This window comes from Molossus molossus, unplaced genomic scaffold, assembly GCF_014108415.1.
Source record: "Molossus molossus isolate mMolMol1 unplaced genomic scaffold, mMolMol1.p scaffold_m16_p_17, whole genome shotgun sequence".
Lineage (NCBI taxonomy): Eukaryota > Metazoa > Chordata > Mammalia > Chiroptera > Molossidae > Molossus > Molossus molossus.
Window position 1 is genome coordinate 22,336,726 of NW_023425352.1, and position 27,865 is coordinate 22,364,590.

At 40.1% G+C, this 27,865-nt stretch overlaps 1 protein-coding gene across 12 annotated transcripts in view; it reads left to right on the plus strand.

Annotated features, from left to right (window-relative positions):
- ARMH3 (armadillo like helical domain containing 3) overlaps window positions 1-27,865 on the plus strand; it is a 177,387-nt gene that overhangs the window by 49,268 nt on the left and 100,254 nt on the right. For all 12 annotated transcript variants that reach the window (XM_036264616.1, XM_036264617.1, XM_036264615.1 and 9 more), the window contains 5 exons: window positions 5,292-5,350; window positions 6,985-7,050; window positions 7,896-7,965; window positions 9,513-9,573; window positions 18,998-19,086. In XM_036264616.1, coding sequence (XP_036120509.1) covers window positions 5,292-5,350; window positions 6,985-7,050; window positions 7,896-7,965; window positions 9,513-9,573; window positions 18,998-19,086 — 345 coding nt within the window. The remainder of the gene's footprint in view (window positions 1-5,291; window positions 5,351-6,984; window positions 7,051-7,895; window positions 7,966-9,512; window positions 9,574-18,997; window positions 19,087-27,865) is intronic.

Consider the following 27,865-nt stretch of genomic DNA (forward strand, 5'->3'; position numbering starts at 1 on the left):
TTTTGGCTAAATTGTGTTTTTTGTTTTATTTTTAATTCTCACCTAAGGATATTTTTTCCATTGGTTTTTAGCTAGAGTGGGAAGGAGCAAGGGAGGGAGGGAGATAGAGCAACATTGAATGTGAGAGATGCATTGATTGATTGCCTCCTGCACAACCCTGACTGGGGTCAGGAATTCAACCTGCAACCTAGGTATATGCCCTTGACTGGGAATAGAACTCACGACTCTTTGGTCCACGGGCCAGTGTTCTAACCACTGTGCCGGACTGACCAGGGCTGGCTGAATCGTTTTAAAATAAGTTGCAGAGCCCTGGCCGGTTTGGCTCAGCGGTTAGAGCGTCGGCCTGCGGTCCCGAGAGACCCGGGTTCGGTTCCCGCTAAGGGCACGTACCTCGGTTGCAGTTTGTCCCCGGCCCTGGTTGGTCGTGCGGGTGGCAGCCACTCGATGTGTCCCTTCGCGTCGATGTTTCTCTCTCTCTCTCTTCCTCTCTCTCCCTCCCTCTCTATCTGAACAAAAAATGTCCTCGGGTGAGGATAAAAAAATAAATAAATAAATAAATAAATAAAATAAAATAAAATAAAATAAAATAAAATAAGTTGCAGACATCACTCTACTTCACACCTTAAGCACTTTGTTATGTATCTCAAAATTAAAGATATTTTCCAATATATGCATTATTATAGCTAAGAAAATCAACAGTAATTCTCTAATATCATGTAATAGTCAGTCCACATTTAGTTTTTCCTAGTTGTCCCAAAAATATTTTTCATAACTGCTAGTTCCTTAATCACACCTAGCATTTTTAAAAAAATCTTCACCCAAGGATATTTTTCCATTTATTTTCAGATAGAGTGGGTGGGAGGGAGCGAGGGAGGGAGGGGAGGAAGAGAGAACGAGCGAGAGAGAGAGAGAGAGAGAGAGCGAGCGAGGGAGAAACATTGATGTGAGAAAGACACATTGACTGATTGCCTCTCTCATGACCCTGACTAGGGCTGGGGACCAAACTGCAACCAAGGTACGTGCCCTTGACCAGTATTGAACCTGTGACTCTTTGGTCTGCAGACCCATGCTCTAACCACTTAGCAATACTGGCCAGTGCACCACACCTAGCATTTTAATGACTATTCAGTTAGCATTTTATTTAGTACCTACTGGTTGATTCAGTGAGCTTCTCCCATTTACAAGAATTTTTTTCCCCTAACTACAAAAGTAATTGGAATAGTATTTGTTCTAGCAGTGTTTAACTAACAAAGTGAAATTTCTTTGGAATTAAGCTCTTTAGAATTAATTATTCTTAACAATTTGGTGTATACTCTTTTTTTTTTTTTAATAAGCCTTTCTTGTAAGAATCTTTAAATCCTATTTTAGAAACCAACTGTTCTTCTCAGTGGTTAAAGTTTGGGTTCTTAAATTATGGTCCATGGATAAGCTTCAGATTCCCAGATCTTAAAAAAAATCAGTTCCATTTGAAAACAAAATTGCTAAAATACTATTGCCTTTGTCACTTTACTCTCTGTGAGGAGAGACTAATGCTTTGTATGTAGTTTAAGATTCCCTTAGGCATAAAGTATTTGCCAAATGGGCTGGGCAGGTTTCTGGTATGTATAAGGATTTTCAGGAATTCCAGAATAGAGCTACATAAGAGGGTAAGACCAGAGTATGGGGGTTTTTGGAGTTGGAAGGAAATGGTAGACAGAACTAGAGAACCTAAAGATAAATACAGGAAATAAATTGCCAGAGTTAAAAGGAGGCTGGGTGGGCAGAATCTAAATCCTGTTACACTCAGACATACTGCATTAGCTCTTGGAGATTACTGCCTTACAAACTTAGACTTTTTTCTTTTATGCCTTGTGAGTGTGCTCTTTCAAGAGAGACAGTTATATACAGGGATGAGATAGATGCTAGTAGTCTGTGTCACAAACTCCTAACATAGAGCAGTCCATTGGGAGCTCCAGCAATGGTGAACCTCTGAGATTTGGTAAGTGAGATTAGGCAGGCAAGGATAATAAGAGTCCTGTGTATCAGTGTTTCCTGAGGCCATTGCTTCTCCTTTTTGGAAAGGGGTAACCTTTTCCTTTCTCTCGACATATCGCAACAAAGAGAAACTGTAGATGTGACCCTGAAAATGATCTTTTAGCTTTGCTTGATATAACACAGTGAATGGAGGCCCTGGGAACTCATTTTTAGCTTTATAAACCTCTTTGTCCTGGTCACTTTGCTATTCATAAAATGGAAGGCAAAATTGAGGGCAGATTAATTGCAGTATGGGTTGCCTCAGTCTGTCTCTCATAAACAAGCTAGATTAGGTCTTTGTCAATGTTCAGCCTAAATAAGGCAAGGGGCAAGGTTAGGTATAATGGAGCATTAATTTTTTTTATCCTCACCTGAGGACATTTTTCCATAAGTTTTCCAAATAAGTTTTAATGGTTCTGGTAATTGGAGGGGATGGAGTAGCTTTCTCAGTCACGAGTGTGGGCTTTGAGTCCTACTATCAAGGTTCTTTTCTTCTTTTTTTATAATTAGAATGTGATTTCTGGGAGACCAGGATCCTTTGTTTTGTTCAGTGCCCAGTGTAATGTCTGCTTTATAGTAGGTACTAAGTAAGTATTATAGAGTGAATAACTTTAAATTTTTTTTTATTTTTATAGTTTAATGTATTTTATTTTATTTTTTATTTTATTTTTTATCCTCACCCGAGGACATTTTTCCATTTTTTCTTCCGATAGAGTAGGAGGGGGAGAGAGAGAGAGAGAGAGAAACATCGACGTGAAAGGGACACATTGAGTGGTTGCCACCTGCATGACCCATCCAGGGCTGGGGACAAACTGCAACCGAGATATGCGCACTTAGCAGGAACCGAACCCGTGTTGCTCTGGACTGTAGGCTGATGCTCTAGCCGCTGAGCCAAACTGGCCAGGGCTAGTTTAATGTATTTTAATAGCAAACTTACAGGAACAGCACAGAAGACAGACAATGTTAAAAACATGTACTTGTTGCCCTGGCCGGTCTGGGTGAGTGGTTAGAGCATCATCCCGTGGACAAGAGAGGCCCGCATTCGGTTCCTGCTAAGGGCACATACCTTGGTTGCAGTTTGTCCCTGGACCTGGTTGGGGTCGTGTGGGTGGCAGCCACTCGATGTGTCTCTCTCATGTTGATGTTTCTCTCTCTCTCTCTCCCCATCTCCCTCCTGCTCTATCTGAAAATAAATGCAAAAAAACCCCCCCAAAAAAACATGTACTTGCGCCCTGGCCAGTTTGGGTCAGTGGTTAGAGCATTGGCCCGTGGACCAACGAGTCTAGGGTTTGATTTTGGTCAAGGGCACATACCTCGGTTGCGATTCGTCCCCGGCCCTGGTCGGGTCATGTGGGAGGCAGCCACTCGATGTGTCCCTTTTGCATCGATGTTTCTGTCTCTCTCCCTCCCTCCCGCTCTATCTGATAATAAGTAGAAAAATATCCTCAAGTGAAGAATAAAAAAAAAAAACAATAAACAAAGAACATGTACTTGCATGTAGGACAACTCAATTGGGAAAGTATAGTGAATGGATAGAATCTACTGTATGATAAAAACTCTACAAACACCATTTAGTTGCCATCAATAAGAAATTTACTTGTTTTAAAAAAATCCAAATGCTGGCATTGTCCAGACAAATTTAACCGGTTTATTTATATTGTTATAAAGTTGAACTGCTGAAACTTGTTCACTGAAACATTTTGACTTGCATTAATGCTTTATGTCCCCGCATTTATATTTAAAAAATTCATACACAAATGAAAATGGAAAAACTGCCAATACCTGATTTCTGCCCCCTATTTTCAACTTGCAATCATATACTTAGGTACCTTTTGACCCCATGGAAAAAAATATCTAACGTTCAGAACTACCAAAAACAGGAAGAAGAGATTTTTTTTTTTAAAGAATGAAATGTTTCCCATCATAGTGGATTTTTAAGCATGTTTTCCACTTATGCGGCATGCTAGCTGGATGTCTTTTGACATAATTGTTACACGTTTGGCATGGATAGCACACAGGTTGGTGTCTTCAAAAAGGCCAACCAGATAGGCCTCACTTGCCTCCTGCAAAGCACCAATAGCTGCACTCTGGAAGCGCAGATCTGTTCTGAAGTCTTGAGCGATTTCTTTCACCAGACTGGAAGAGAAGTTTGCAAATCAGAAGTTCAGTGGACTTTTGATAATGTCTAATTTCACGAAGTGCCTTGGTACCGGACCTGTAACGATGAGGTTTCTTCACCCCTCCAGTAGAGGGCGCACTTTTGCAAGCTGCTTTGGTAGCCAGTTGTTTCTTCAATCCTTTACCACTGGTGGATTTGCGGGCAGTCTGCTTTGTAGGAGCCATGGTATAGAGACCTCTGTACTTACCCCACTTCTGCTTCAGCTGGAGCTCACAAGCTGGAGGCGGCGTAGGTGTTAGAGAGCTATGGTGGCTGTGAACAACATGACTTTGTTTGGAAAGAAGAAAAATGATCAAGAGTTCACAGCTTTCCTGTTTATAAATGATGTGCACAATGCAAGGAGAAGCATGGGCTGGACCCTGGTCTCCAATTAATTTCTTTCTGATTCCATTGCCAATTTGCTTTGAATAGTTAGGTGGGTATAGATGGTGGTGCTTATAGCAGGTGGATGAGGAGGGTTTAGAAAGGGAATGGATCTGACTATTGAGAAGCAAAGGGCTGATACGGAAGCAAAGGGCATGGGTATGATTTGGGTCATGACAGTAGAATCATTACAGTAATTAGATGGTTCTCAGGTAGGTAGTTAGCTGTCCATCAGACTACCATAATATTTAAGAAAAAAAAATTTCTGGGGGAATTCTTTTGCCTAGAAGAAAAGCAAGAATTATTCTAGTAGAATCTTGATTTTCATTTATGAATTTTTTTGTTTTGTTTTGTTAATCCTCACCTGAGGATATTTTTTCATTGATTTTCAGATAGAGTGGGAGGGAAGGGGGGAGAGAGAGAGAGAGAGAGAGAGAGAGAGAGAGAGAGAGAAGCATTGTGTCACATCAATTGGCTGCCTACCACATGACCCTGATCAGGGCCAGGGATTGAACCGAAACTGAGATACATGCCCTTGACCAGAATTGATCCAGGGACTCTTTGGTCCTCAGGCTGATACTGTAACCACTGAGCCAAACCAGCCAGGGCTCCTTTATGAACTTTTGTGGGGAAACAAAGTGTGAATGTTCTTTTTGATGATACACATCTTTATTCTCTTCTAACAGAAACATGGTCTGTATTATTTAGAGAGAAGGCTTTTATTTTTATTTTACAGATGAGCACCGGCTTCATAGTGGCAAACTCTGTATGATTATCCTCACATGTATTGCAGAGGTAGGTCTCACCAGTCTTCTGGTATTAGCTCACTCCTTACAAAGTATGTCTTTTTCTGCGTTTCTTGCCCAATTCCTGACTTTTAGAGTCCTAAAGCTTGGGAGAGAAAATATGTCCCCTTTGTATTGTCTGTTTCCTTTTGTTAGAATGTAAGCTCTGATAGCAGATATTTTGTCTCCCTCACCAGTCTATTCTCAGTGTCTGGCACATAGTAGAGGCTTAATTAATATTACTGCATGAATTAATGAATTATGATATGATAACTGCTATAGTTGAGAACTGGAAGATTCTAGCTCTTAATAGTTTGAGATCTAACTCTCCTTAGAAAAAATAATCCTGCCCCCCGCCCCCGTTTAATTGATATTTTAGAGAGAGAGAAGAAGGGAGAAAAAGAGAAACATCGATGTGAGAGGGAAGCATCTCCTCTACATCCCCTACTAGGGATCAGGCCTGCAACCTGGGCATGTTCCCTGACCAGGAATCGAACTGGGACCTCTCAGTCCATGGGATTACATTCAATCCTCCAAGCCACATCAACTGGACTAATCCTACCCCTTTGAAGTTGTTCATGTTGAGTCTTTTCCACTTCACAAAATGAAAAAAGGAATTCAGGTTTTCTGTGGGGGGAAGTGGAGAGAAAAGCCAAATACGGTAATTGGAAAGTGAGTGAAGTTGGGCTGAGTGCAGTTTGGTGAACAAGAGCCTGAGGAGTTAACAGGTGCTTTCACTTTGTAAAGAGTAGGTTAATTAGGCCTGAACTCATTCTGCATCTTGGTGGCAACACAGGTATGGCAAAACTTGAGTCAGTTTAGATCTAAATTTGTAGCTTTAACCACCCCCTTCATTAAAACATTAAAGGTGGTCTATGTGAAGTTGAGAGAGATCTCTATCAGTCTTTTCCCTTTTATGTTCACTGTGAAAAGATGACCTACTTTTTCCCCAGGTTAGGGGTAGTTGGTTATAGAGCTGCTGATTAGCAGTGGGCCTGGTGTAATTGCTTTTCAAAAATCTTTCTAAGGAAATATTTAAAGGAGTTTTTTTTTCTCACAAATTGTAACAGTTCTTAGTAATTGGAGTCTGTTGTCATGTCAGATCTTCAGCTAAGTTGTTGGGAAAGGGCCAAGGGATGTTTCTTACCTGTCCATGGTGAGAAGATTTTTATTTCCATTGGTCTTTAGTGAAGCCAGAGATAGATGGGGTCTTGCCTACTTCCATGCTGCCTGTGCAGTAGTTTTCTCTTGCTCTGCCAAGCCCATTCCTGGTGGACTGCAGACCTTTCTTCTCAACTATAGATCCTCATGAGGAGCCTGCTCATGCATCCTGCAGCCCCTATGAAAACCTTCAAGCTGTCACAAACAGGGCAGGTTCCTTGAGCAGATGGTAAGGAAGAGAGAACAGGAAAACAGATTCCTCTCAGCATTTGCTTCAAGTCCCTGTGCCTTAATTTTTATTGTTGATAATTTGCTTGGAGATTTTGGACCACTGAGAACTACTCCAAAGTAAAATCTCATTGCTTAAGTAGGGCTTGACATAAAGGCTCTAGGCTCATCCTTTTACCTCTCCAACTGGTCCTTGAAAGTAGTTCTTAAGTTGCTCTCATTTCTTAGTTTTCTCTATATTTTTATTTTTATTAGGATCAGTATGCCAATGCATTTTTGCATGACGACAACATGAATTTTCGAGTAAACTTACATAAAATGGTAGGTATAACTTTTGTATCTTTTTTTTTTCTTAGAGGAAAATTTTTGTGTATTGGCAGGATCGGGGTGGATGAAATTGATCCTACTTAGAACAAATGTGGGTGGAATGTTGTGCTAACGGGCTCTTACTTAACTGCTGTTCACAGACCCATGCCTGTTGTTGGGAACTTTTTATGTATCATGGAGCTTACTTAAGAGAGGATGGAAAGATCCACAAATATATACCCATGATAGTAATATTAGAATGTATCTGTAACATAGATTTTAACAGGGAGGTGGGCCTAAGCCTTTTGTTTTCAAAATGTAGTATGGTCTTTGATTAGTTAAGACTAAGTACTGCTTTGTTTATTCATCTGAGTAGTGGGGGAAATAGAATATAAAGGATAAGGAAATTTCCTAAAACTTGGAGGTATGTTAGAAAATATCACAGAGGTTTATATCTGAGACTTTTGTTTTTTGTACCTGCCACTGTTGCTGTGTTTACACAGTCACTTTGTCCTCTTTTTTCTCCTTTATTATTTTATCAAAGAAAAATACTAGTGTACCTCTTTTGTTGTTAGTAACGTCACTTTCATCGATAAAAGTCTAAGTGAAATACAACAGCTTTCCCATTGTATAGTATGCTCCAGCACCCTTTGGGGCAGTTGTCTTGCTGTGAACTGTGTTTTTGTCACAGGCTTGCACTGATAACTGAGAAGCATTTACAAGTCCTCCCTGCCCCACACCACCCCCACCTCTAGAAAAGGTAGCATCTCTGTAGTAGTGATGTTATTTACATGAAAACCATAGTGATGAGCCACTGGATGTCAGTTCAGGTGCCTGTTTTATTTCTTTTTTGTTTGAAGCCTATGCGACACCGGAAGAAGGCAGCAGACAAGAACCTTCCCTGCCGTCCTTTAGTATGTGCAGTCCTGGGTGAGTATCATCATAATTGGCATTTTTCTCTGTCAGTGACAGGTTTTTATGATTAAGATGAGGGATAGATCCTGGTTGATATACGTCTTCTGCAGAGAAGTTTTAAGTAGTAGTGTTTCTTCCCTGGCATAAGAAACCATGTTTTTTGTTGAGTTTGGTAAAGCAACTCCAATGAATAAAATGCTTAATTAAAGGGTGCTCTTGTTCAAAGAAAAAAAATGAAGGAGACAAATGGCTAAGTCTAAGCTTGGTACATGATTTACATTTGTAAAATATCTTACTCTTGATCAAGATTTCAAATTCTTCTCTCCCTTTCTTTTTTTTTTTTTTTTTTGATTCCTCACCCGAGGACTTTTTTTTTTTTTGTATTTATCTTCAGAGAGAGAGAAACATGGATGTGAGAGAGATACATCAACTGGTTGCCTCTCAAATGACCCGGACCAGGGCTGGGGACCTAACTGAAACCAAGGTTCATACCCTTGACCGGAATTGAATCCTCGACTTTTTGGTCTGTGGGCTGATGCTCTAATTGCTGAGCCAAACCAGCCAGGGCTTCCCTCCCTTGCTTTGTTTATTTAAAAAAAAATTTTCTGTATTGATTTCAGAAGAAGAGGAAGGGAGAGGGGGAGAGAGATAGAAACATCAATGAGAGAAAACATCGATTGGTCGCCTCCTGCATGCCTCCCACTGGGGATTTGGCCCACAACTTAGGCATGTGCCCTGACTGGGAATCCAGCTGGCGACCTCTTGGTTCATGGGTTGACACTCAACCACTGAACCACATTGGTTGGGCTTTCTTTCTTGGTTCAAATTATGTGTAAGCTGGCCAGGAGGCTTGAAGTTCAAGTTCAGGCATGCAAAACTTCCTCGAGTAAATTAAGCTGAGATGCGGCTGACAGAGCTGACAGGTAGGGGGCTTTATCTTAGGTAATTTTGTCAGAGTGCTGCATTTTCCTCAGGGGAATGATCTGAACTCTTAATGCCATTTCATATGGATATTTAGCCCTAGTTCCTAAATCTACTTGATTTTAGAAATGGATTAAGACTATATCATAAACTTCTATTGACCCAAAGCCCCATAGACCATTTCAGTCAATATCTGTGAAACTGAGCATGATAGTGAGATGAAATAGACCGACATAGAGCTGAGTCTCTGTTTACATGGATGTAATCCATAATTTCTTCTCTGCTTTCTTTATCACTCGGTTCTCAGAATATGATTCCCCTCTAGCATTTTGCATTAGTACCATGATATGAAATACCTGTGCAGTGAAATCTCCCCTGTATCTGAATTTATTGACAGGTCAAGGCATCCATCTGGAAGTTGGAGAGTGAACTGATTTTCTTGTTACTTTACAAGTGGCAGGGGGTGAAACGTGTTGTAAAAGTGCCTTATATAAAATAAATTTAAACGCTTGTGAATAAGATGTGCTTAGTGGATGTCATTCAGCATGAGTGCAAGATGTACTCAGATGTTTTTTTCCAATTCAAAGGCAAGGGATGAATTTCATTCTGATTGATTTGATTTTTCTCCTTTCCCGATTCAGACCTGATGGTAGAGTTTATTGTAACACACATGATGAAGGAGTTTCCTATGGATCTTTATGTGTAAGTACTGTGGTTCATTTAACATGTGTAAATCTATTTTATAGAGTTGAATGATAAGAAATTTATAGTCACCTCACTTCAGGGAAAACAAATTTGGGTGTGGAGAAGTGTCAGGGAGCATTTTGTGGCCTGGCTTTATATTATATGCCTTTCCAGAAGGGGGAAAAAGTACAACCACAATTTGGATTCTGCACATATCTTCATTATCACTTGTAGGTACATTGTATGAGGTTGATGCATTGAAGCAGTGATAATGGGTGGCTGTTTTAATCCAAAGGTATGGAATACCAGTAGACCTCTTAGTCATCCCTGGGCTTTGGCATCAAAATGGTCAGCAGTAGTTAGAAGGTAGAGAAAGGCCAGAGGGATAGAGTTTCTTGTTCACTCAGCTTACATTGTCCTAGCAGCCTAGCCAGAACTCTGCTAACTAGACAGATTATGTATATAGTGGGGCAGATTATGTGTATAGTGGCCTGGCTGGAGATTCCTGCCCCCTGAGGAGATCTTTCATAATTCTTGACAACCAGTACAACTAGAGGCAATTGAAAATCATATTTTAATAAAGTTTAGCCTTAAGGTTTTCTTTCGCCTTTCCTGTCTCTGCCTTCTTTTTTAATTTTTAATTTTTGTTATTGATTTTAGAGAGAAAGAGGAAGGGAGAGAAACACTTTCTTTTTTTAAAAATTTTATTTATTGATTTGAGAGAGAGAGAAACATTGATTTATTGTCCACTTATTTATGCATTCATTGGTTAATTTTTGTATGTGCCCTGATTGGGAATTGAATCTGCAACCTTTGTGTATCTGGACAATGCTGTAACCAACTGAGTTACTTGGCCAGGGCTACCTTATTTTTAATTCCCAAGAATAGCTGTGCCACATTAGTGTGATCCCAAATATGTATATTATCTTTTCCTTAAAAAGCATCTGAATTGAGTCTGACAACAGAATTGGTGCCTCCATTTTCTTGAGCAAGAGAGCAATTTGGTGCACAGAAAGGAGGCTCAGTGGACCTCATTCTAATGCCAGGCCTGCAATCTAGGGAATATAAAGGATTTTGCTCAGAATAGAGTAGACCTGATTCTTTTTTAAAATTTTATTTTTTTATTATTCTTTACTGGAGGACATTCTTCCACTGATTTTTTTTTAGATAGAGTAGAAGGGAGGGGGAGAGAGAGAGAGAAACATTGATATGAGAGAGACAAATCGAAGAGACACATTGGTTGGTTGCTTCCCACACAACCAGGTCGGGGATTGAACCTGCAACCCAGGTACATGACCTTGACCCAGAATCAAACCCACAGACCTTTTGGTCTATGGGCCAACACTCTAATCGCTGAGCCAAACGGGTCAGGGCAGCCTGATTCTTTATTTCAATTCAAAGATGATGAAAAGCTGCATTTCTTTCTTTTTTTTTTCTTTTTTTAAAATTCTTACCCGAGGATATTTTTCTATTTATCTTCAGATAGAGTGAGAGGGAGAGAGAGAGAAACATTGACAGGAGAGGGACACATTGACTGGTTGCCTCTCGCACAACCCCAACCAGGGCCAGGGATGAACCGCAACCAAGAAACATGCCCTTGGTTAGAATCGAACCCAAGACTCATTGGTCCGAGGGCCAACACTCTAATCACCGAGAAACTAGCCAGGGTGTAAAGATGCTTTTTATAACACTTACAAGATGAGTTTTCTGTTTATTTTAGATGGGATTTCTGAACCTCAGTACCTTAGGAATCAGATTTGTTTTGCTAGATACTTTATTTCTATCTTGATTATCTTATGTTCTAGTTTTAGGATATGCTGCTATTTACTTTGTAGTATATTATTATAGTCTCAGTTTTTTTGTTTTCCAAGTAAGAAAACTCAGACTTTGGAAATGCTTTGCCCAGGTTCATTCTGTTAGTAAGCATCATTGCCTAGACTTGAACCCAAATTTTCTTACTATAAATTCTAGTCTGTTACCATCCTTTCTCAGGTATTTTAGTTATCTGTTGCTGTGTAACAAACTACTTCAAAACCTGGTGGTTTAAAGCAAACATGTATTATCTTGGTTTCTGTGGTTTAGGAATATACGCGCAGCTTAGCTGGATAGTTTTTAGTATAGGGTTTCTCATGAGGCTGCAATCAAAGTGTTAGCTGGGGCTGCATGCATCTGAAGCTCTATTAGGGTTTGAGGATCTGCTTCCAAGGTCACTTAATGGTTGTTGGCAAACTTGTTTCTTGCCACTTGGGCCTCTCTATAGGGTTGCTTGACATGGCAGCTGGCTTCCTCCAAAGCAAGTAATCCAAGAAAGAGAGAGCCTAGGATGGAAGCCACAGTGTCTTTTATAACCTAATCTCAAATGACATGCCATTTCTGTTTGGCACACAGACCAGCCCTGATACAATGTGGGAAGGGACTAAATAAGGATTTGAATGTCAGGAAGTGGGGACCATCTTACAGGCTGGTTACCACAGTTGTACACCTAGTGAAGTCGTATCCCCAAGATTGAAACTCAAGTCTCTCTGACCCCAGAGGCTGTACTCTTAACCACTACTGTGATAAGGGACAGAGGGTGACTAATGCTGACTGGGGCATCAGAAAAGATACCTAAAGGTGGTTGCATTTGACCTGAGTCATAAAGAAATAGTAGGAGTTTCCTATGTGAGGGAGTGGGAGAGGGACAGACCGAGCAAGAGACCAACATGTTCAAGGGTTTGGAAGTGTGGCATATTTGGAGAGCAGAAAGTAATTCAGGATAGTTAGAGTGTAGGGTGCATGGAAGAAGGATAGTAGAGTAGTAAAAACATTGCCTGAGATTAAATGGATGATGGGGAACAGTTGAAGATGGGGATGACATGATAAGATTGTATGTTCAATACATAGAATTGCAGGTATGTATCTGTCCACCCAAACCTTCACATCTCCAGCCAGTAAACCTGGTCTACACTAAATACTTTAACACCCACTTCCCGCTAGTGCCTAACTTTTTCTGTATTGCCTTGCTTTTTCAGTTACTTTTTCCTTCTGCTCCCTAATTTAATATCCTGAGGTTAGGGAAGATGGAGAAGATAATGAGGCATCAAGCTGACAGAGGCTGAGCAGAAGGTCCCTCCCTCAGGCTGAATTCACTTTCTTCATTACTACCTATGGGCGTATTTCCAGATCTTCCTCCCCCCTTTCAGTCCTCTTTCCAGTTTTTGGCATTTGGAGCATCAAGTCCTTTTTAGGCGAACTTATCTGCTCCCAGCTGGGCATCAGGCCAGGTTGTTGCTCTACTTTTCATCATGTACTGCTTTTCAGCAGCATACGGCAGAATGAGAAGTTGAAAGCAAAATGAATTTCAACCATTTCAGATAAGTTTATAATCCTCCTGGTGAAATATGTAGAAATATTGAGTGTAGAAAGACTTAATACTCAAAGCCAGAATCTGGGTCAGAAACAAAATAATTTCATATCTGTGTATAAATGCTATAGATAAGGCAATAATGAGAGAAGGTATGTATACAGGAAAAAAAGAAAGAAAGGAAGGAAGAGCAAGGGGGAGGCGGGGAGAAAGAAATTAAGGAAGGAAGGAAGAAAAGAAGAGAGGAAGAAAAGAGGTGGGAAAAACCAACCAGTTTCTACTCTTGGCTGCACTGTTTTAAAATTTTTTTTTTTCTTTATTGATTTTACAGAGAGAGGAAGGGAGAGGGAGAGAAAGAAACATTGATGAGAGAGAACATTGATTGGCCGCCTCCTACATGCCCCCCATGGGATTGGACCCACAACCTGGGCATGTGCCCTGACTGGGAATTGAACTGGTGACCTCCTGGTGCATGGGGTCAATGCTCAACCACTGAGCCACACCGACCAGGCTGTACTACTTGATTCTTGCTGTCACCTCCACTGCTGCCATAGAATTTGGGATTGAGGGGAAATAATCTTTGAGGAGTAAACTCTCCTTTAAATTACTCTTACATGGGAAACTTGGACTCTTTCTAAATCAGAGACTCCCAAATCTATGGGTAGGCACCAGAATAAAGTAGAGATTTCACTGGATCCCACAAGAAAATTTCAGATTAAAGTGGAAATATCTTGTGTTGAAACATGCATGAAAGAAATTTGGAGTCATTCAGCCAGTATATAATTTTAAGATTGTAACAGTGTTAAAATTTTCATTCTGCTTGGTAAATAGTGTAAGTTGAGACCACAAGGCTAATGGTGTCACTTGTTGGGTAGCTGCAGATGCAGGAACAGAGCCTAGGAACAGTGTAGGAGTGGATATCAATAGCCTTTAACCAGAGGGTGGTGGCAGCAGGGGTGGGGGACATAAGTAGTTTCTCACTGCTGCTCCACAGTGGCTCAGTGTTGGGATGGCATTGTCAAAAGAGGCAAGGTGCAGGCAGGCTGTCTGGATCTAGGCCATGTGAGAAGTGCTGGCATCTAGGAATGTACTATTCATGGGTTGTTATACATTGGCAGCATCCAGCCACCCTGCTGGCTGCAGCAAAGCTTTCAGCACCAGGGACCTAATGACTATCAATTTAATGGGGAAATCGATAAGAGAGTTTGTTTGTTCCTAAGTTAAATCATGGCTCAAATAAGGGCTCCTGTAGCTAGTGACAACTGCATAAACAGGAGATCACATCACAATTTCTAAAACTAAACAAGTGATTTGGAAACTATTACAATGATTTACACTACAATTTTTATCTCTTGATAAGTAGTTTTGATATAGTTTGTTAAAGGAATTAAAACTTTATTATTATTTTTTGAAAAATTTTTTTTTTTATCCTCACCTGAGGACAGTTTTCCATTTTTTTTTTTTGTTCAGATAGAGTGGGAGGGAGAGAGAGGAAGAGAGAGAGAAACATTGACATGAAAGGGACACATTGAGTGGCTGCCACCCGCACGACCCAACCAGGGCCGGGGACAAACTGCAACCGAGGTACGTGCCCTTAGCAGGAACCGAACCCAGGTCTCTCTGGACCACAGGCTGACATTCTAACCGCTGAGCCAAACCGGCCAGGGCAGGAATTAAAAATTTTTAATGTATATATTTCTATATTAATTTATATTTCTGTATGGCTTGCAAAATATTATTTATTTATTTATTTATTATCCTCACTCAAGGACATTTTTGCATTTATCTTCAGATAGTGTGGGAGGGAAAGAGGGAGGAAGATAGAGAGAGAAACATTGATGTGAGAGAGACACATTGACTGGTTGCCACCCACATGACCCCAACCAGGGCCAGGGGCAAACTGCAACCGAGGTACGTGCCCTTAGCAGAAACCAAACCAGGCACTTTTTGGTCCGCGGGCCAACGCTCTAACCGCTGAGCAAAACCGGCCAGAGCTGCAAAATATTTTTAATATCACTCTTGAAGATACTGAAGTCTTTCAGGAAAGGTCTGTTATATAGTTCTCTCATAAAATTATATCTGAAAGACTCCTGCTTAGAGCTAGGTCATGGGAAGAACAGAGAGATGTGACTAGGGGACAAGGAGAATAAGAAGTAAGGTAGCAGTGTAGGTCCATTATTGGGAATATTTTGAAAACTTCTAGGATTTTAACTCACAAATTTAGCTTACTTTTATTTGTGTCTTTGATATGTCATTTCCCTAGCTAATGTCTTTGGCTCTCCACAGAGGAAGGTTTGTAGTGTTTTTTGTTGTTTATTTTCTGTTTTGCCTTTTTTCCCCCTCTGCTAAGGGTCCAAGTAATGAGCTACCCCCATTTTGCTTGATTCCATGAACTCTCAGATCAGTACCCTAAAGATTGATATAGTTTCTGCTGAAGTTATTACTGTAGTAGGATCTCAGGATACTCTTTGTCTCAGATTAAAGCCATAGAAGCTGAGAGAGTCTCAGTCCCGCCTCCAGAAATATTCTTTACTTGAAGCTGCCATTTAGTTGAATTGCAACTGGGCATATTAGGTGGAAAGGAGCCACTTTTTGCTATGCCCTTTTGCATTGCTTATTTTGTCTCTTGTATTTCTTTTCTCTGCCTAATTCTTTCATAGCAGAACAGTTTCAAGATGAAGAGTCTTTTTCATTTGCCTGAGACTAGCAGATTATCAGCATTCAGTTTCCAGGAACTTGATAATTCTGGGAAGACTTTCTGTGTCCAGTTTCTAGGAACTTGACAACTTAATTCTAGGAAGACTTAAGTACTAGATGTTTAGTTGGTTTATAGTCAGTATTTGTTGAATAAATGAATAAATGATAAGTCTGACAATTTCTTCTTTTTAAAATTTTTATTGATTTTAGAGAGAGAGGAAAAGAGAAAGAAACATTGATTTGTTGTTATACTTATTTATCCATTCATTGGTTGCTTCTTGTTTGTGCCTTGACTAGGGATCAAACCTGAAACCTTGGTGTATCAAGGCACTCTCTAACCAGCTGAGCTATTGGGCCAGGGTGACAGTTTCTTCTTCTTTTGTTAGGATTTTTAAAATTGATTTTCACGGGGAGGGTGGAGGAGGGGATATCAGTGGGGGGAAAAGGAGAAACATTTGTAACAAAAATAAATTACTTAATTAAATAAAAAAATAAACTGATTTTCAGAGAGAGCAGAAGGGAGAGAGAGAGAAAAAAAACATCCATGTGAAAGTGAAACACTGTCTGGCTGCCTCCTGTATGCCCTCTTCTTGGGGATCAAGTCTGCAACCCAGGCATATGCCCTGACTAGGAATCGAACCAGAAAACTTTTGGTGCACAGATGACATCCTACTAACTGAGCTACAAGGGCCAGGGCAACTTTACCGTCTTAAAGGCCTTATATCCAAACATAGTCCCATTGGGAGTTAAGGCTTCAACATGTGAATTTTGGAATGTCATAATTTTTTTTTTTTTTTTTTTGTTAATCCTCACTCAAGGATATTTTTTCCATTGATTTTTAGAGAGAGAGTGGAAGGAAGAGAGGGAGTGGGAGAGAGAGATAGGGAGAGAAACAAAAAAACGTGAATAAGGAGGCACCGATTGGTTGCCTCCCACATACGCCATGACTGGGACCAGGGATCAAACATGCAGCCCAGGTATGTGCCCTGATCAGAATTCGAACCTGCAACCCTTTGGTGTATGGGCTGGTGCACTAAACCCTAACCAGGACTGGAGGGTCATAATTTAGTATATAACATGTGTAACAATTTATTTTCTATTCTCTCAGTATTGGATGTTTTTTCCAAAGTTGTCCAATTTTCTTTTATTATAAATAAGATTATGATTAACATATTTTTGTATAAAGCTTTTTTCTTTTTTCCATTCTGACTTAAAACTAAATTCTCTGGAGTGGTATAAGTGGGTCAAAGGATATAAACATTATAAGACTATTGATAGAGCCCTGGCCGGTTTGGCTCAGCGGTTAGAGCGTCGGCCTGCGGTCCGGAGAGACCCGGGTTCGGTTCCCGCTAAGGGCATGTACCTTGGTTGCAGTTTGTCCCCGGCCCTGGTTGGTCGTGCGGGTGACAGCCACTCGATGTGTTGCTTTCGCGTTGATGTTTCTCTCTCTCTCTCTCCCTCCCACTCTGTCTGAACAAAATATCGAAAAATGTCCTCGGGTGAGGATAAAAAAAACTACTGATAGAGATTGCCAAATTGTCTCTTAAAAGGGCTCTGTACCAGTTATACTTTCTCTAATAATGTATGAGAGGCTATTTTGCTATATCTTTGTCAGCATTAAAATCTGTATTTGCTATGCAAAAATAGAATCTTGTTTTAATGTTATTTTTAAAATGAAATTGAACATTGTAGAAAAATGTTAACTGTCCATATTTTGCCTCTTTTATGGGGTTGGGGGAATTCACTGACCATTTCTTTGCCCATCTTTCTTATTAGGAATATTTATTTTTTCTTTATTAATTTGTATAAATATATATATAAGTATATATATTAAGCAGAGTAACCCTTTCATGTTTTTGCTGCAAATATAATTTTCCATATTGTTTGGCTTTTAATTTCATTAAATTTTTTTTCGAAAATATGTTTTTATTGATCTTTTTAGAAAGAGAGAAACATCAATTTGAGAGAGATATATTGATTGGCTGCTTTCTACATGCCCCCTACTGGGGATAGATCCAGAAACCCAAGCATGTTCCCTGACTGGGAATTGAACCGGGATCTCTCAGTCCACGGAATGATGCTCAATCCACTGAACCACACTGGCTGGGCTAAAGCTTTTTTTTTTTATCAAATGAGATTTTTTATTTTTAGGAAGTAAATTTCATTGGTACTTTTTTTGTCTTTTTTTTGGTACGTGCCCCTAGTGGGAACGGAACCCTAGACTCTGGTCTGCAGGCTGATCGATGCTCCAACTGCTGAGCCAAACCAACCAGGGCCATTGGTACTTTTCTTTGTACTTTCATCCATAGCTTTTTAGCTTTCAAAACCCTTCCCCAGAGATGAAAAAACATTTTTTTGTTAGGTTTATAGTATTTAAAAATGTCTTTCATCTCAACTTACTAACTGCTTATTTGAAATATTCTAAAAAACATATATATTGTTGGGATGTGAATCTTGTTGAATATTCCTATGATCTAGAACAGCACTGTCCAGTAGAATTTTCTTGTGATGATAAGAAGGTTTCAGATATCTGTGCTGTCCAGTATGGTAGCCTCTAGCCATAGGTGGCTATTGAGCACTTGATATGTGGTTAGTGAAAGTGAAGAAGTGAATTTTTAATTGAACTTTTAATGTAAATGAAATTTACATTTTAATTAATTTGTAATTAACTTAAATTTTGTTTAGAATTTGATTTAAATGTAAAACATTTAAATAGCCCTGGCCAGTTTGGTTCAGCGGTTAGAGCGTTGGCCTGCGGTCCTGAGAGACCCAGGTTCGGTTTCCGCTAATGGCGCGTACCTCGGTTGCAGTTTGTCCCCGGCCCTGGTCGGTTGTGCGGGTGGCAGCCACTCGATGTGTTCCTTTCATGTCGATGTTTCTCTCTCTCTCTGTTCCTCTCTCTCCCTCCCACTCTACCTGAACATAAAATGGAAAAATGTCCTCGGGTGAGGATAAAAAAACAAAACAAAAACATTTAAATAGATCTAAAGATTTATGGTCTTTAATGTGATGTTGCATCCTATGTTTGCGACTTTGAATGGATGGAATAGTCTTATTCTGGTCCACTGATGCATTCTTCTTCCAAGGAAAGATATTCAAGGGAATAGTATCAGTAGCGCCTAATTGACTATTGATCTATATGTGGTTATAGCCCTCTTTTCCTCCTGATAAGGGGAATTAGTACAAGCAGTGTTTATATTTGTGTATGTGTGGTGGGGAGGGTGTCACGGATATTTATCCACCTTAAGGCTGCAGGTAGAAGTTCCTTTCTTTTGCATGTGTACAGATTCATATCCAGCATCTTTAGTGGCCTTAGCAAAGCTGCCTCACTAAAGAAAGGTTATGTTTGATGAGTTGTACCATATTCTTAGGCTTATTCCAGTTTTACTTTCTCTGTTACAGACGCTGCATTCAGGTAGTACATAAGCTACTTTGTTACCAGAAGAAGTGTAGAGTACGCCTACATTACACCTGGCGGGAACTCTGGTCAGGTAACTTTCAGTCTTTAATTCATCCTCTTTTTCTATATCTTTTATGAGCCCTTAGGCTGGGGCACAAGATGAATTTTTTTTTTTTAATTTGTTTTCCCCTTTATTGATTTTAGAGAGAGCAGAAGGGAGAGGGAGAGAGAGAGAAACATCAATGAGAGAGAACTTCAATTGGCTGCCTCCTGCATGCTCCCCATTGGAGATCTAGCCCACAACCTGGGCATGTGTCCTGACCAGGAACCGAACCGGCGACCTCCTGGTACATGGGTCAATGCTCAACCGCTGAGCCACACTGGCCAGACCACAAGATGAATTTTTTAAAAACTTTTTAGATTGCTTAGGATGCTTCTGTTTTCATTTATATTTTTTGTCATTTTTTGTTCTAATCCAGACTTGAGCATGTCACATATCTAGTCCATATTCTCTTGTTCCACCTCTTCCCTGAATATATATGTATATATATATTTTTTGTCTGCTCTTAGAAACAGTTGAATATTTCTTGGGTTCCAATGCTTCTTCCTTTGAGTAAGAGAGTAGTCAGTTCAAACTTGGATTCTCCCTCAATTCCATTTGGTAGCAGCATATGGACTATAGGGAGGCTTTTGTGTGTTTCTTCACGATGAGTAATCTCAGGAGAAATGTCATAGGGAGAGGGGGTGGAGAGATGGGGGAATCCTATTCTTTCTGTTACATCTGGTGTTATAACTGTTTACAGACAGTGTCAATTGTACCACTCCCCCTGTACCAGAGACAAAAACAGCAAATTACAGTGTTTACTTTTGTCTTTGTATCCTTTTGGTAGCCCAGTAAAGTCACTGCCACCCCTGCAGGCGGGAAGTGGCTCTTCTCTAAGGGTATAATTAATGCTGGCTTGCCACCCCTTTCTTTGGTGCAATTTAATTGGAGCTTACAGGAAAACAGAGAAGAGACTTGTTCCCTAAGGCATTCATTTGCTGATAGGTCCTGTGGCTTTCATGACCTGATGGTACAATAAAGTCTTCTCCAGATAATTATAGTGATGAATGGTTACCCCACCCATGGGAGAGCTTCTGTGTATTCTCAGCAGAGGGGTGTGTGTTAGTGTCAGAGGCTTTTTAAGAAAAGGGCCAGTAACCCCACCCCCTTCTATGGAATTCTTCTCACTTGTTGTGACTTGTTGTTCCTTGGTTTCCTCCCAACCCAATTTGGCTTTCTAAATTTAGTCCTCCATAATGGGAAGTAGAGATCTTTAATTAATGGATTAGCAAGATCTTTGCAGTTAATGCCTATGGTGGTGAAAGGGGAGTAGGAGAATAACACTAAATGGCAATAGTAGCATTTTTGTATTTTATAAAAGAGTGATGATTGTGTGAGAGTTTCAGAATGTCAGAAGAGCTAAAGAGAGATCAAAAGATATTGAAATGACTAAAGTTAGTAGAATTTCTTAGGTAGGAATAGTTCTTTTTAATATAAAGGACTACTATGGTTGCCTATGAATAGTTAGTTATATGATTATTAGGCTCTAAAAATTTAGTTTTAGAGAGAAACATGAAAATGATGCAAATCTGTGGATGTCAGTACAGTTGTAGGATTTATAACAAGTACATATGGTTTATGTATGTACCTATGTAGCTAAGATGAAGTTATATATTATAGTACTAAAGAGTTGGTGGTATTGATTGTTTCTGCTTGCTTCTGATTCTCTTCTGGTTTTATTTTCTTTCATTCTATTTTCTTTCCTTTCTATCCTAGCTGTCCCATCTCTGGCCCCTGGGATTTCTGTGGCTTTTCTCCCATCCTTATCATCTGTTGACTTCCTTCCTCATTGCACTGTTCACATTACCTTTTCCACATTGCCTTCTGCTGTTCACTCTGACTATCTTCCTGGGGCCCTGAGCTTCCCATTGCTCTCCTATCTCTCGACCTTATATCCTATCCCTTGTGCTGTTGTTGTCATACATCTTACTTTTACATAGGTTATGAACCCCATAATGCATTGCCCTCATTTTTTGTTTAAAGAGGCAGTTATCTTTTAAAAAAAATTTAAAATGTCTTTTATGGCTCTTACATTTCCCCATCTGGCAAGGGAATTGTGGGGCAGGAGACCATTCTGTGTTAGCCAGTTGACTTTGTGTCTTTGAGTACTTTCAGTGATGTCAGCTCTGTTTGTAATTATGAGCCATTTCAGAACTGATTGATTGGCATTCTAAGACCCTTGATAGATTGAGAGGAGTGCCATTAGTGAGGCCTGGATGACTGCTTGCTTCTAAGGCATAGGCATTTGTGCTAGAGTTCTTTGCCAAATGAGGTTAGCTCCTTTTCCTATATAGACTGGATGGGCCCTCCTGGAACTCTGGCTTCATGTGTTCATACATGAAGATTACAGTGAGATGTAGAACATCAGGTGTTAAGGAATGCTGCAAAATATTACACTACATATGCATCAGAGCCCATAATAATGTATAATATTGCAGTGAATGAATACAAATGTAACTGTGGTGGATCCACCTACTTATTGGCTGGTGCCACCTCTCATATGATGGTATGTCCATGTTTTCATTCGTTCTTTGCCTTCTAGACTTAGGGATTTGAGGGAGCTATTAAAACTCATCATGGCAAATATGCTTACATGTATAGATGCTTGCCCATACATGTGTTGCAAACTTTAATTGAATTTTATTTATAAATAAGACTGGTAAGGCATATGTATTGTTAGATTGGACACACAGAAGTCCTTGGGTGTCTAGGAAGCAGTCAGCTAGGATCCAAATGCTTTTTGTCATTTGGAATGTGGGTGTTTAATATCCCTGCACTTTGAGTGGTAATTTTTATTTCTATACTGTTCACTGTGGTAGCTTTTTATTTATTTTTTTAATTCTCACCCAAGGATATTTTTTTATTGTGCTTTAGAGAGAGTGGAAGGGAAGGAGGGAGGGAGAGAGCGAGAGAAACATCAATATGAGAGAGACACATCAATTGGTTGCCTCCTGCACGACTCCAACCTGGGCCAGGGATTGAACCTGCAAGCCAGGTATGTGCCCTTGACTGAAATTGAACCCGAGACCCTTCAGTCCTAAGGCAGATGCTCTAACCACTGAGCAAAACTGGTCAGGGCTATAGTAGCTTTTTCTTATTGGGGAAGTAGCCAAAGGTCCCCTTCTAAATTCTTATATGGAATTCCCAGGCTTTGTCTAAAGGACAAGAAGTCAGTTGTGTTAGTTGAGGGTTTAATCCTGCCTGATAGGTTGGTTTTACAGATACTACAAGCCCTGACCTACTCCCTGATACCACTGTCTATTTATATGATGCCTGTCACCATGGTATCTGAGTATATGGGAAAATATATTTAGGCTAACTTCAACTGCAATATGGAAAGGACTCTCTCATTGCCCTCTTTTTCAGCAATCACTATTTTTTGCCAAGTTATGGAAAGTTCAGAAGCTCTTCTCTGACCTCTAGGCTATCCAGATCTCTTATTTTGAGTAAAAGATTAGGTCTTAAAACTTCTCTAATAGAGATAGAAAAGTCATTTTTAGGATAAGATCCTAGTGAAATAGTTCTTTACCTTTGAGAATGTAATGAAAGATAGCATCTTTGTGTCCAGAAAAATGTCTGTATGCACATACATATTATAATTTCAGAGGTAATGTCAGGGAGTTCATGGACCTTCTGAGAGCCCCTCCGTGATTCCATGTTAAGAATCCCTATCTTTGCCCTGGCCGGTTTGGCTCAGCGGTTAGAGCGTCGGCCTGCGGTCCAGAGAGACCCGGGTTCGGTTCCCGCTAAGGGCATGTACCTCGGTTGCAGTTTGTCCCCGGCCCTGGTCGGTCGTGCGGGTGGCAGCCACTCGATGTGTTCCTTTCACGTCGATGTTTCTCTCTCTCTCTCTGTTCCTCTCTCTCCCTCCCACTCTACCTGAACAAAAAATGGAAAAACGTCCTCGGGTGAGGATAAAAAAAAAAAAAAAGAATCCCTATCTTTCCCTGGCCGGTTTGGCTCAGCAGTTAGAGTGTTGGCCCACGGACCACAGAGTCCCAGATTCGGTTTCCACTAAGGGCATGTAACTTGGTTGCAATTTGTCCTCGGCCCGGTCATGTGGGTGGCAACCAGTTGATGTGTCTATCTCACATTGATGTTTCTCTCTCTCTCTCTTCCTCCCTCTCTCCCTTCCGCTTTATCTGAAGATAAAAGCAAAAATGTTCTTGGATGAAGATAAAAAAAATAATAATAAAAAATGAAATAAAAGAATCCCTATCTTGCCCTGGCCAGTATGGCTTAGCAGTAAGAGTGTTGCCTGGGGACCAAAGAGTCCTGGGTTCGATTCTGGTCAAGGGCACGTACCTTGGTTGCAGTTTGCCCCCGGCCCCAGTTGGAATTGTTTGGGTGGCAACCAATCCATGTGTCTCTCTTACATCAATGTTTTTCTCTCTCTCTCTTCCTCCCTTTCTCCCTCCAGCTCTATCTGAAGATTAATGTAAAAATATCTGCCCTGGCTGGTTTGGCTCAGTGGTTAGAGCGTCGGCCTGCGGTCCCCAGAGACCCGGGTTCGGTTCCCGCTAAGGGCATGTACCTCAGTTGCAGTTTGTCCCCGGCCCTGGTTGGGTTGTGCGGGTGGCAACTACTCAATGTGTCCCTTTCACATCGATGTTTCTCTCTCTCTCCCTCCCTCCCACTCTATCTGAACAAAATATCAAAAAATGTCCTCGGGTGAGGATAAAAAAATATATATATATCCTCAGGTGAGGATTACAAAAAAGAAAAAATCCCTATCTTAATTTTAGGTTCCATGGACTCCGAATTAATTCTGTTTTCACAGACCATCTTAATATCTGGTTAAATATATTTTCTGTATGTACTGATCATATTGCATTTCTCCTGGGAACTTGAGCTTAACAGTCTCCTCTCTGAACTTCTTTAACAATTTTTAAAAATTGACTTATAAAGAGGAAGGGTGAGGGGAAGAGAAAGAGAGAAAGAAAGAAAGAGAGAGGAAAAAGAGAAAAACCAATTGGTTGCCTCCCACACAGTCCCTGACCACATGCACCCTGACCAGGGATCAAACCTGCAACCTAGGTATGTACCCTGATTACAATTGAACCTTTTTGATGTACAGAATGATACACTACCCAAATGAGCCACAATGGCCATTTGGTTAAAGACCATGTAGGTTACTATGCTTTATTTCCTATGTTTTCCTGTAGCAGTTGGAGCTTCTATTTTAGCATATCACATTGTTTTGCTGTGTTTGTATATGTCTATACAATGATTTGTTTAAATATCTATATTCTTTAAAAAGTTCCTGGAGGGCAAGGTATGTGTTTTAATTATTTTTTCATCCCCGGTAGAGTACTTGGCTTATGATAGGGGCCAGAAAACATTTGAAAGAATAAGTAAATGGATATGTAGAATTTCCATTAATGATGAATCAGCATTCTCTTAAAGCAGCAGTGTTGTGTTTGGGCCTCAAAACAATACCACCACCAATAGTAATAATAACAACAGAACCAAGTGGGATGTTTGTTGTCATGTTTCTGTTGAGTTGACTTTATCACCTTTTGAGTTATTGATGTTTAAGGGAGTGGTGGGTAATTACTCTTTTCTTTGTCTGTTTCTTCCTTACCTACAGATACATGGATTGCATTTTACCAAGTAAAAATGGTTTCTAAGCCATTGACCAAAGAATGAGTAGAATGTTTAGAGAGAAGCATATAGTTGTTGGAGAAGGAAATTTTTGAACAGAGTTTCTAGGAGTCACCTTATTTTAGTACCACTTCAGGCAAAAGGGGCACTGGGGAGGTAGCCTGCATTAAAATACGTAGCTTTCGGCCTGCCTGATGTTTCTCAGTGGTTGAGCATTGACCCATGCACCAAGAGGTCACTGGTTTGATTCCTGGTCAGGGCATATGCCCACGTTGTGGGCCAAATTCCCATTGAGGGGTATGCAGGAGGTGGCCAAACGATGTTCTCTCTCATTGATGTTTCCATCTCTCTCTCTCTCTCTCTCTCTCTCTCTCTCTCTCTCTCTCTCCCCCTTCCTCTCTCTGTAAAATCAATAAAAGAAAAAATAATAATGTAGCTTTCCAGTCTAAAAACATGGGTGGATAGAAAGGCAAATTTATACTGGCATTTTATATTTGACATTTATCTATGGATCACAGTCCTTCTTACTCTTTCACTTTGCTACATCCCTAGGTGATAAGTCATTATTTTTATCACCATTTGTTGGGGAAGGGAGTGGAGGTATAGAAGGGTAAATGACTTGCTAAGGATCATGGAACCAAGACACTAAAACACAGAGTCATGATCAGAACTTAAGAGTTCCTGACTCCTTTGTTCAGACGCAGATCATTAGGCAACATTTGCCTCCCTGCAGGAAGAAAGGCCTCCAAAGCCCCCCAAACAATCTGTTCAGTTCCACTGTGCTAAATAGCATCCAAAGCATTCACAGCTTTATGGCAACGAGAAATTGCCTGACCTGTGAGAAAATGGAAAACCCAGAGAGTGTCACAGTTTTCTGGATCCAGTTAGCTCTCTCATCACTGGCAGAAGCCTGTGACTTCATGGTTTAGGTATACCTAAGACTGGAAATTGAGAGCGTTTTGTTGGAACCTTGTTATACTGTAAATGTTGTCATATGGGACTAAACATTTTCAAGAGAAAGAATGACCTGAGCCATAGATTTATTTGGTAGGTATAGCTTTGACTGGTAGCCCCTCCTGACTTTGGGAAACTATCCTTTGAACTTTTAATTGTCTGCTTCTTTTTTAAACTTTTATATTGATATAATTATAGACTCACAGGAAGTTGCAAAAATAGTATAGAGAGTTTTTATGTCCTTCACCCAGCTTCTTCCAGTAGTGACATCTTATATAACTACATTATTGCTTTTTTTAGTTTTGAAGAGGGTATCCAGGTGGGAAAGAACATAGCAGTAAACAGCTAAAGTATATGGGAAAAGGGATTTTGGCAACTGCTATTGCTATTTTGTATTTAAAATTGCTTTTTAAATGGTTTTTCCTCTTCCCTCCCAATTTTCTCTGATTTAGGGGAATATGTTACATGATGTATGCTAGGCTTGTTGTACCTAATTAAGACTATTGTACCTAATTAAGACTAACTTCCATGTGCAAAAAGATGGAGGCTTTTATCTTCTGTGGATAATCAGTTCTTCTCAAAGTTAGAGTTAGAGTGTTCTAATGTAGGTCATTAGAAGGTATTTCTCTGTTTCCATAATTTTGTTGTGAAAGATTCTGTACAGCAGTGTAGAAAGCCCCAGGACTGGAAAAGAATGCCAGGAAACTCCTTTTTTCCCCCTTCCAATCACCAAATTTGGCTAAATCCAAAATTTACACTATTTTGAATCTTTCATCTCCTCAGAAACTTGGCAGAAGAAAAAGATAAGAATTTCTAACAGGTTTTGCCTGTTAGAGGGAGAAAAAGATACCCACCTAAAAGTCCCTAAAAGAGTGAGCAATCTCTGTTCTTTTCTCTGCACATGAAGTCACTTCCTATCTGGAGGCCCATTAGCATCTTGTCAGCTTAAAGAAACAGAGGAAGGAGTAGTTATGCTTTTGTTGCTTTGCCAATTCTAGTTCTAAAGAAACATATCATTTGATTTTCATTGATATCTTTGTTCCCTGGATCTCGGTGAGCAGGACAGGTCTGTTATTGGTTTTCATTCATTTTGGTAGAAAGTAATATTTTTAGATCTATTTCAGACATGGGGTCTCATTGATTATTAGATTTCTTTTTTTATTTTTTATTTTATTGATCTTTTAGAGAGGGAGGAAGGGAGAGGGAGAGAGATATAGAAACATTGATGAGAGAGAACATCAATTGGTTGCCTTTAGCATGCCCTCCAACTGGGGATTTGGCCCACAACCTGGGCATGTGCCCTAACCTGGAATCGAACCGGCAACCTCTTTCTTATAGAATGATTTTGGCTATCAGTTGGGCACTGATGGCTTCTGAGCATGCTTAGGCAGCTACACAGGAATGAGGTGTATGGGATCCTGCATGTCCCAAGAGTCTTAAGTTTCATATGGAAAAATTAACATAAAAGCTCATTTTCATGATAAAGAAGAGGGTGGGTGGTAACTATGAGGATTGTGGTATTCCAAGTAAATGGGAAGTTGGAGGTAGTTGAGAACCAACCATATTTTTCCCGTTTAGCAGATACACTTCAACAACCAGGAAAATGGTAAGACAGAACCTAACTTCCATTTTAAAAAAGGATTTGTTATTTTTTCAGTTCATCTAGAGGCATGCAAAGCCTTTAGGCAGAGTAGCCTGTTTATGCTGTTTATATAATGACCTTCTTTTTGGTGTGTGTGTTTGTGATAAAATGCACATAACATAAAATTTACCATTTTAGCCATTGTTACTGATTTTTTTTTTTTTTTTTTGAAAGAGAGAGGAAGGGAGAGGGAGGGAGAAACTTCCTTGATTGGCTGCCTCCTGCACACCCTCAACGGGGCATGTGCCCTAATCAAGAATCGAACCGCTGACCTCTTGGTGCATGGGTTGACGCTCAGCCACTGAGCCGCACCAGCTGGGTTTTAGCCATTTTTAAAGTATACAGTTCAGTGATATTAAATATATTCACAATGTTATGTGGCCATCACCACCATCTTTTCACATAACTCCTTTCATCTTGTCAAACTAAAACTCTGTGCGTATTAAACAATAACTCTCCATTCTTTCCTTCCTTTGGCCTCTGGCAACCACCAGTCTACCTTCTAGGTCCCCATACAGTATTTGTCTTTTTGTGAGGCTTATTTCACTTAACATAGTGTCCTCAAAG